A 9,628-nucleotide genomic window follows, 5' to 3' on the forward strand; every position below is an offset into this window, starting at 1 on the left:
AAGACTAAAGAAAGTCTATCCACGTTATAATAAATAAATTTCATATATTTTTAGTAAAACAACTTGTTGTATATATTTTTTGGCTGCCTTTGTCCCTCTGTGTCTTGCTTTTGTTTTGTAAAATATTCCTAGCAGCATACACACACACACACACACACACACACACACACACACACACACACACACACACCGGTTTTAGATCTATATACAGCAAAGAGATTCAGTGAAAATTTAGTTCTCCTTACATTACCTGCATTTCTTTTCATGTTTCTAATGTTTGGTTCTTGCTATCTTGCATTTTTTAAGCTTGCCCAGTTACACTTTAAGGTATTTGCTTCATTACTAGAATTTATTTCTTAAATAAGTAGTAAGGAAAGAATCTGGGTAATATGTTCCCTGGAAGGGAAAGGTATCTGGCCCTTAGAGCCGATCTTTCACACCGTGTTTATATCTTCCCTTCTCGATACCTTCAGCAGCACCAAGTCCTTCTAGCCAGCATGGCTTCAGAGTGTGGCACAGGCGCTCCTGTCAGTGTCGTTTGTGACTCACATGTCAGTAACATTGGCATATATGGTTTAATTTCGTCCCTCTTGGTTTGCACAGTGGGATTAGGGCTTGGAAATAGCCCAAGAAGCCAGCAGTGAAGACCGGCCATGAAGACAAGCTGCCAAAGGCTATTTGTCCTGTCATTTGATGTATAAATCACAAGGCAGATCCCTTTCCTAACCATGTGTCTCTTGACAGCTTGTCCAAGACACGTTCAGCCTGCCATCTTCTTCGAAGGCGGCCTAATTAGGGGTCGTGTGTACGTGAGAAGCAAAGATTCCCGTACCTTTTACCTTCTATCATCTGCTGGTGTCTTTATCCCTCCCTGCCACAAAGACTCTGTGAGATTCTGGTTGCCTAGAGTTCTGATTATAGAAGAACTTAAATCTGTTCACCAACCCCCATATCCTGGTGTTTTTCAGTAAAAACAGTAAAACTACATTTTTCAAATTGGAGTTGGATTTCTCACCAAGTGAAGCTCTTGAAATAGTTTCCACAATGGAAGAAACTACCAAATAAGTTTAATTGAAACTTAAGGAGCCCAGGATTTTGTGGATAACTGTCGATAACGTCAGATATTTACTTTCCAGGTGGAAGAATACCTATATATTCCTCCCATTGAAATCTTTGCTTTGTTTTAACCTAAGCAAGACCCTATTTCCTAGCGAGGTATTCCTCACTTAGTAATTTAACAGCACCAATACCCACCCCCTCTCCAGTGTTCATATCATGCTTGGGTGTTGAATTCAAGAAATTTCTGTAAGTCTCAGATTCTTTTCTTACTACTTATTCTGGACTATAAGTGTAAGCCACACAATGAGATAAATGCAACACTTATATTTTCATCTTTGTGTAGAATTTCAATTTACCATAAATCATGAGAATTCTGTAATTCGTGTGCCGGATATCTTGGGTCTCACTAACCAGACATACATTCTGCCATTTCTAACCTGGGCCTCAGTTTCCGACTCTTCCAGTCAGTTCTCAAGCAGACTGAACCATGTGACAGGCTCGTGTTGACCCAGTCCCTCCTTCTAGAACCGGGAGGGATTTGACTTCTTGTTCTTGAAGTTTTGGACTCACAGGTGATCATCTACATTAATGCAGTGTTGTAGGTTGGACGGTCTGAGGACTAGCTGGGAATTTCTTCCAGTCATGTTTTTCCTAAAAATTTTTGTGAAACAAGGACTTTTTTTTTCCCTCTTGTTTCACACTGCATGTAATTTTTTAAAACTTTTTTTATTTAAAACTTTTAGATTTACAGAAGAGTTGCAGAGGCAGTACAGAGAGTTCCCACATACCCATCACCCCACATCCCCTGACACACACACATTGCACACTCCCTGGCACATTGGTCCAGACCGAGAAAGTAATGTTAGTTCAGTATGCTTAGCTAGACTCCAGACTCTATTCAGATTTCCCCAGTTTTTCCACGAATGTCTTGTTCCTCTTCTGGGATTCAGTCTAGGAAACCACACTGCATTCAGTGGTCATGCCTCCTCAGCTTCCTGCAGTCTGTGACAGTCTTTGCTGGTCTTTCGTGGCACTTTCTGAATGCATATAATTTTTGCAGCAAAAATTGAGATGCACACACGTAAACACAGAGTAGCCTGCCCTTCTGGGTTATATCTATTGTGTCTTGCCCTCCTTCCCTGTCTTTGCTTCATCTTCCCCTTCTTTTTCCCACCCCTTGACTCCAGGATAAATGTTTCTCTCCTTAAGACCTGGTCGCCCTCCCTCTGCTGACAGACAAATTCGGAGTCAGGCTGAGAACTTGAAGCAAGTGCTCTGCCCGTCTCCCTCCAGACTCCCCCTGTGCTTTCATTCTATACCCAGAAATCCATTTTAACATTTCTGTTCCAGCCTTTATGTAATTGCCTGTAATTTCTATGAGCAACTGAATGTCCTTTTCCGATTCTGTGGATGAAAAGTAATAATCCTTCAGTATGAATAGCAGTAATAATCTTTGCTACTGTTTTGGCCCATGAGATCTCAAAAATACATTCTTGGAAGTTGCTAAAAGTAACAAATTAGTGAGAACCAATTGATACCTCCAGCATAAAACTGCTCTGCATGACATCCGTGTATAATTGCTTTGCATGTGTGTATTTTAATTGTTGTTATTGCTTGGTAATAATTTATTCAAAAAGTAACAGAATTCAGCTGGGGTGGGGGTTAGATTTTTAAAAGAATTCTTTGGGGGTACAACAGTCTTGTTCTGTTTTTTTTTTTTTTTTTTTAAATTCTACCTCTTCCAAAGTTATTAACATGTTTCTTTAAATTCAAATGGATACAATGATATGCAGATTCTGGCATGTCTATGCATAGGTAAACTTGTTCTCCCTCACAGTGAGTAAAATTTCAAGTAAAATTTTGCAAGCATAATAGCCTTAACCCCCTTTTAAACTTCCCCGTGATACTTTTTTCTTTACGTTAACTCAAGTTAATTGCGTGTTTGTCATAGGGCAGTTGGACGCTGACCATTCTCTCGGTTGATTTGTGGAATTTTTAACTCTTTGGTCTTTTAGAGAATCCAAGTTAATAAAAGAAACCGATGAAGAAAAAGCTTCCTTGCAGAAATCCATCAGCATTACTAGTGCCTTACTCACCGAAAAGGATGCAGAGCTGGAAAAACTGAGAAATGAGGTAGAGTACCGTCGGCGGCCTCTTTCTGTTCCCGCCGCCTCTTTCTGTTCCCGTGCGTGCGAGCCTCAGCTCACCTGCTGTGTTTCAGGTCACGGTGCTCAGGGGAGAGAGCGCCTCCGCCAAGTCCTTGCACTCAGTCGTCCAGTCTCTGGAGTCCGACAAGGCGAAGCTTGAACTCCAGGTAAAGAACCTGGAGCTTCAACTCAAAGAAAACAGGAGGCAGCTCGGCAGCTCCTCAGGTAAAGTGCCGGCCGCCTCCTGCAGCTGAGCCGTTCCTAGTGAGGTGCCCTGGGATGGCAGCTGTTGCGCCGCCCCCTGCCTCGGCCCGTCTGCCTTTGGCTCTCCTCCCATTGACGCAGATAAGGGTCATGACACAGGTCCTCCGCTCAGGGACGTGCCCGCCATCCCCACCTCTGAAATGTTGGCAGCAATAGAGGACGTGAGTGACGGCTGCCCTCGCGGTCGCAGCCGTGGGCTCTGAAATGCGCTGCGGTAAAGGGGAACAGAGGTGGCCCCTTCGTGAGCACGTGCTACTTGCTTGCTACTTTAACTTCCGGGTGGGTGTGATGGGCGCCCTCACCAGCCGTGGGCCAGCCCGGCGGAGAACGCCGAGGGGGTAGGGCCAGCATCTGGCTAGATCCCTTAGGGCTCCAGATGTGGGACAGGAACCCACGAACTGTTCTCAGAGAGGCACATTTGGGAATTTCACATGAAAATACGTGTCTATCACTGGCCCGTTTGTTATAGTAACTCAGGAAAACAAGATTGCAATTTTTGTAAAATCCACCCCCCCCCTTTCTTTGATATAAGGTAATACTGATACTCAGGCAGAAGAGGATGAAAGAGCCCAGGAGAGTCAGGTAATATTCCTTTCCTTTGCGTGGCTTGCTCGCTATTTTTTTTAGTTTTTATTTTTTAAAGTTCATTTTGAGAGAAAGCACAAGTTGGGGAGGAACAGACAGAGAGAGAGAGAGAGAGAGAGAGAGAGAGAGAGAATCCCAAGCAGGCTTCACACTGTCCTTCCAGAGCCCAACACAGGGGGGCTCAAACTCACGAACTATGAGACCATGACCCGAGCCGAAATCACTCAACCGACTGAGCCATCCAGGTGCCCCTTACTCACTGTTGTGTTTGGTTTTGTTTTTTAATTTTTTTTAAGTTTGTTTATTTTTGAGAGAGAGCACGAGTGGTGGAGGGACAGAGAAGAGAGAGGAAGACAGAGGAGCCAAAGCAGACTCCACACTGTCAGCATGGATTCTGACGCGGGGCTTGAACTCATGCAACCATGAGGTCATGACCTGAGCCAAAGTCAGATGCTTAACTGACTGAGCCACCCAGGGGTCCCTACGCACTGTTGTTAAAAACCACTTAGCCTTTTGTATACATAATACATTCATATGGTGTAAACAATAAATAATAGTAAAAGTATATATGGTAGAAAGTCTCACTCCAAACACCATCTCTCTTCTCAGTTCCCAGACCTCCAAACAGGTAATCACTCTTATTAGGATCTTCAACAAATCTTTTCAGAGATTTAAGAACATGTCCTATCCTTTTTTTTTTTCTTTTTTTTTTTTAACACAAATGGTGGCATATTACATAATCTGGTCTTTTTTTATTGCTGTATAGTATGCATTATGTGGATGTACTATAATCAGTTCCTTGTCAGCTGACAGGACATTTGGGATTTTTTTTTAAATCTTTTTAGGTGTATTATGAACAATGCTATAATGAATTATCTTGAATATCTGTCATTTTGCAGCTATACTAGTATTTTTCTAGGATAGATTCGTAAAAGTAGAATTACTCGGTCAAAAGATTCCTTGCTCCTCTTGACCTTAAAAAGACAGAGTTCTTTTTTGTTAATTTTTTTAATGTTTGTGAATTTTTGAGAGAGAGGAACACAGAGCGTGAGCAGGGGGCAGAGAGAGGGAGACAGAATCAGAAGCAAGCTTCCGGCTCTGAGCTGTCAGCACAGAGCCCGATGTGGGGCTCAAACTCAAGAATCGCAAGATCATGACCCGAGCCAAAGTCAGGTGCCTAACCAACTGAGCCACCCAGGTGCCCCAAAAAGACAGAGATCTTGAAAGCTGTTTCCCTAAAGCCAAAATTATCGAAACAGACTTAGCCTTAAAAATGGGATTATAAGGAGGCAAACTGTTTTGTATTTGGAAATATAATTGCACATAGCAACTAACTTCCACCTTCAATTTTAGCACTATATGTTGGATATATTTATCCTGTTCAAAATTCAAAAGTACAAAAGCCAGCATGTTCATATTTATTTTACCATTCTTTTTTTTTTTTTGAGAGAGAGAGCGTGAGTAGGGGAGGGGCAGAGAGAGAGAGACACACACACAGAATCTGAAGCAAGCTCCAGGCTCTGAGCTGTTAGTAAAGAGCCCGACACGGGGCTCGAACTCAAGAACCATGAGGTTATGACCTGAGCCGAAGTTGGACACTTAACCACCCAGGTGCCTCCATCATCTTTAAATAAAAGCAAAGATCAGTGAGTTTGTGATTTGCTTTAGTCATCTGCTATCTATCTCCTTTGAAAGATATGAAAGGATTCAACAGATGCACTGACTCCCCCTGGATAGTGTTGTCTGCTTAGTCTGTGTGTCCAAGAAGCATAGACTCCATTAACAGTGTTTTCTTTTCCCCTCTCCTTTCTGCTTCCATTTGTTTCATCTGCCGCTGCCAACACTTTTCTTCCAATCAGCAAATGGTTTGTTTTATGTTTCCTAATTTGTGAGCGTGTGTGTGTGTGTGTGTGTGTGTGTGTGTGTGTGTGTGTGGTTCCCCACTATACCTACATCCATTTTGTGGCTTTTTCTTCTTCCTGAATTGTAGCTCCTAACAGGATAAAGTCTTAGAAAATGTAAGCCTCCCATCAGTATTGGAAGGGGTATTCTGCAGAGAATCACAAAGCCAGTGATTGCTAGCTTTGTTTTGTAACTTGCCCCGGCAGGGGAGTAAGGCCAAATATTCTTTTTTAATTTTTTTTTATTGTTTTTTATTTTTGAGAGAGACAAAGACAGAGTGTGAGCAGGGGCGGGACAGAGAGAAAGGGAGACAGAATCCGGAACAGGCTCCAGGCTCCAAGCTGTCAGCACAGAGCCCGACGCGGGGCTTGAACTCACCAACCGTGAGATCATGACCTGAGCTGAAGTCAGACGCTTAACCGACTGAGCCACCCAGGTGCCCCAAGGCCAAATATGTCTTTAAAAGATGAAATACATCATTTTTAATATTGTAAAGTAGGACTTAGATATTTAGAGAGATTGGACCTTTTTAGTAGAAGAGGGGAAAAAACATTTTATTTTTAGAGTGCCCTTGATTTGAAAGGAGATGTTAGGACAAGAGTGTCTCCTCCCGATGGTCACCTTGTTACCCCACTGCTCAGTGAATCTTGGTACAGGTGCTGGCCACACGTGTGCTACCTGGGCTCTGCCCTGTCACTGTGTGCCAGAGTGTCTCCTCAGCTGAAGGGAGCCGGAGCCCTCTCTTGAAAACACCTTCGTTTTGCTCTGAAGATGACGTTTGTTTCCTGTGCCACCGTGACCAATGAGTAAATGTTAAACGGTGGTCGGAGGAGACTTTCCACGAACTTTTTCCAATCTACAGAACATCAAAGTTCTGCCTCTGTTCTACAGTTCAGTGGGACAACTCATTGGTTCCGCTTTTTGTAGAATCTTGCTGATGTCCGTGTATATATAAAGCGTTTAAACGTGGGTTCAGGAATGGCCACTATCTCCCCCTCCCGTGAGTCCAGCACACCCTGTAGCCATAGCGTGAGAGTATACTTTCATGCCATATCCATCCTCCAGCATACACGCTTGAGACATTTTACACATCTGTTTCTCTCCCCCCCCCCCCCCCCCCCCCCCCCCGGACACATCAGATTGATTTCCTAAATTCAGTAATAGTGGACCTTCAGAGGAAGAATCAAGACCTCAAGATGAAGGTGGAGATGATGTCAGAGGCAGCCCTGAATGGGAACGGCGATGACCTCAACAATTATGACAGGTATTTCATATTAAGCGATACTAATCAGAACCTTAGCTCCATCTAAATAAAGGTTTTAAAAAGTAGGTTCCAGTGGATTGGAGAAATCATTGCCTTGTGGTTACTTGTCCACAAATGGAGTTCCACAAATCTGGCAAGAGAATGATACACCGCGAGTGGTTTGATGTGAAAATTCTAAATGTGGACTGTAGAACTTAACACTCAAGGCTCCCAGACGTGGCCAGAATTCGTTCTTATTTTTTGTCGTGAGTGATACTGTCTCCTGAGTTTCTTCTTACAGAGAGGAGTTTCTGATTTATGCACGTTAACATTTGTAGCGATGACCAGGAGAAACAGTCCAAGAAGAAACCCCGCCTCTTCTGTGACATATGCGACTGCTTTGACCTCCACGACACAGAGGATTGTCCCACGCAGGCGCAGGTGTCAGAGGACCCCCCCCATTCCACACACCACGGCAGTCGGAGCGAGGAACGCCCGTACTGTGAAATCTGCGAGGTGTTTGGGCACTGGGCCACCAACTGCAACGACGACGAGACTTTCTGATGAAGCCCCGGCCCCTCCCCCGCGCCCGGCGCCTCCCCCGCACCGGCTCCACCCGCACCGGCGCGGAGGCAGCTGGACACCAGCATTGTGCGGCGGCCTTCAGCGGAACTCACGTTATTTTTGACCCCCGTCAACAAATCGAAGAGAATATTTTGATCTTCAGTACATCACCCTTTTAGTCCCCCCGCCCCCACCAGAAGTTAATAAATACTTAGTAGGTGAGATTTCACCTCTAATTTTGTCTTCTTGATTTTTAAAAGTTCTAACAAGACGTTGCACCAGATGCCATTACATTCACTGTCCCTAGGGAAGCCTCATAGAACAATTCCTACCCTTACAATACCTTATTTAAGTAACTTTAAATTATGCCGTTACTTTTCATATTTGCACTAAAATTTTTCCAGGCTGCATTTGTATATTTAGATGTTTTGGTTAAGCTTTGACACTGGAATGAGTTGGAAAAATGTGCCATTTTGCATTTTCATCTACTCATTGAAAGTATTTTATTCTTAAAGAAGTATCTGAGCTCTTTGCACTACCTGATGTCAGTAGTGCCTTTATTTCAGGCTTGATAATACTTAGGTGTGATTATAAAATCATGAAACAGGTAACGGGAGGGGGAAGCCCCCAAACTGCTGTGGGGACATTTTATAATCTATATGCTGCACCTACTTACTCTACTGTGGTGTTTTGTTTATTGGTTTTTGCATAATTTCAGCTTCTATATATTATATGTATATATTTTTTAAAAATCTATATTTTGGGACAAAATACAATGTCTTTCTTTTCAGATTTTTACCTTTATGAAAAAGAAAACACATCAGGACATAATGGACTAGGCCCGGAGTGATATCACGTGGCTTTGCAAATAGTTTTTTTTTTTCCGTTTTCATTTTGTTTCTTTATCAGATATAAATACCTGGGAGAATTTTCTCTAAATCTTTTTCTTTCTTCAGCAGATATCCCCGGCAGTCAGTTAATCAGATAATAAGCCACTATTAAAACACCTAAATTAACCGATCTACAACCTTTACAGGTTTTTTTTTTTAAACTGTTTATAGATGAATGTACGATGAGAAATTCAACATTGATAATTTTGGATTTTCTTATCACAAAAAAATAAAATGAAGGACCTCAACCATCAGAAGTTTATCAACCAGTTTGAATCTATTTATCTCATTTGAATGTCTTCTACAATATGTAAAAAGTAATGTATCTTCCGTGCTACATGTATAATAAGAACCTCTATAATTGTATATATGCCTTTGATGTATTTTTTCCCTCAAGATTATCAAATGTGTGTCTGACAAGTGAAAAATCTGTAAAATTTTTGGTTATAAACATTATAATAGGAAGTGTTTCACAAACAAAATGTAAAGCAGTATTAAAATTTGAGCAAACGAGTGTTCTGTATCTACTTTAATAAATGGTTATTCTTTTTTGCCAGTGGTAGTAAACATATTCTTCCCAGGTTTATTTGTCATAATGTTTTCTTTTTCTTTAAATGAGTGAGCACTATAGATCCAAATAGCAATTTCTACTGCAGTCTTGTTGATAAACAGCTTTTAAGAAATTGATATATCCTCGTCTCAAAGCATCCTATGACCCACTTAAATACCTAAGGTTGTTATCCATTGCTATATCACACTGTATTACCTGACAAAAATATAAACGGCACCACGTAGCACCAACTACCTAATAATCCGTGATGTTTTGGAAAGAAACCCTGAAGATTGCTGTGATATTTAGCAAAATGATTACTGAACCAAACATTTGTTTTATGAGCACAGAGTCCCCAACAGGTCGATATTTCCAAAGCAGAGTTATTAGTTGAACAAGAACAATACTTTTACCTCCTTAAATG

General features: G+C 42.0%; 1 protein-coding gene across 14 annotated transcripts in view; it reads left to right on the forward strand.

The window, feature by feature from the left end:
* The window catches only part of CLIP1 (CAP-Gly domain containing linker protein 1), a 126,166-nt gene extending 116,930 nt beyond the window's left edge, over window positions 1-9,236 (forward strand). For 9 of the 14 annotated variants that reach the window (XM_042910057.1, XM_042910065.1, XM_042910064.1 and 6 more), the window contains 6 exons: window positions 3,075-3,192; window positions 3,281-3,431; window positions 4,003-4,052; window positions 5,915-5,920; window positions 7,097-7,221; window positions 7,539-9,236. In XM_042910057.1, the coding sequence (XP_042765991.1) occupies window positions 3,075-3,192; window positions 3,281-3,431; window positions 4,003-4,052; window positions 5,915-5,920; window positions 7,097-7,221; window positions 7,539-7,764 (676 nt within the window). In that variant the 3' untranslated portion in view covers window positions 7,765-9,236. Of the gene's footprint in view, window positions 1-3,074; window positions 3,193-3,280; window positions 3,432-4,002; window positions 4,053-5,914; window positions 5,921-7,096; window positions 7,222-7,538 lie in introns of those variants that run through there. The other 5 variants (XM_042910061.1, XM_042910063.1, XM_042910069.1 and 2 more) reach the window with 2 other exon arrangements.
* Window positions 9,237-9,628: the final 392 nt, after the last annotated feature.

The sequence above is a fragment of the Panthera leo genome, chromosome D3 (assembly GCF_018350215.1).
Source record: "Panthera leo isolate Ple1 chromosome D3, P.leo_Ple1_pat1.1, whole genome shotgun sequence".
NCBI classification, from domain to species: Eukaryota; Metazoa; Chordata; class Mammalia; order Carnivora; family Felidae; genus Panthera; species Panthera leo.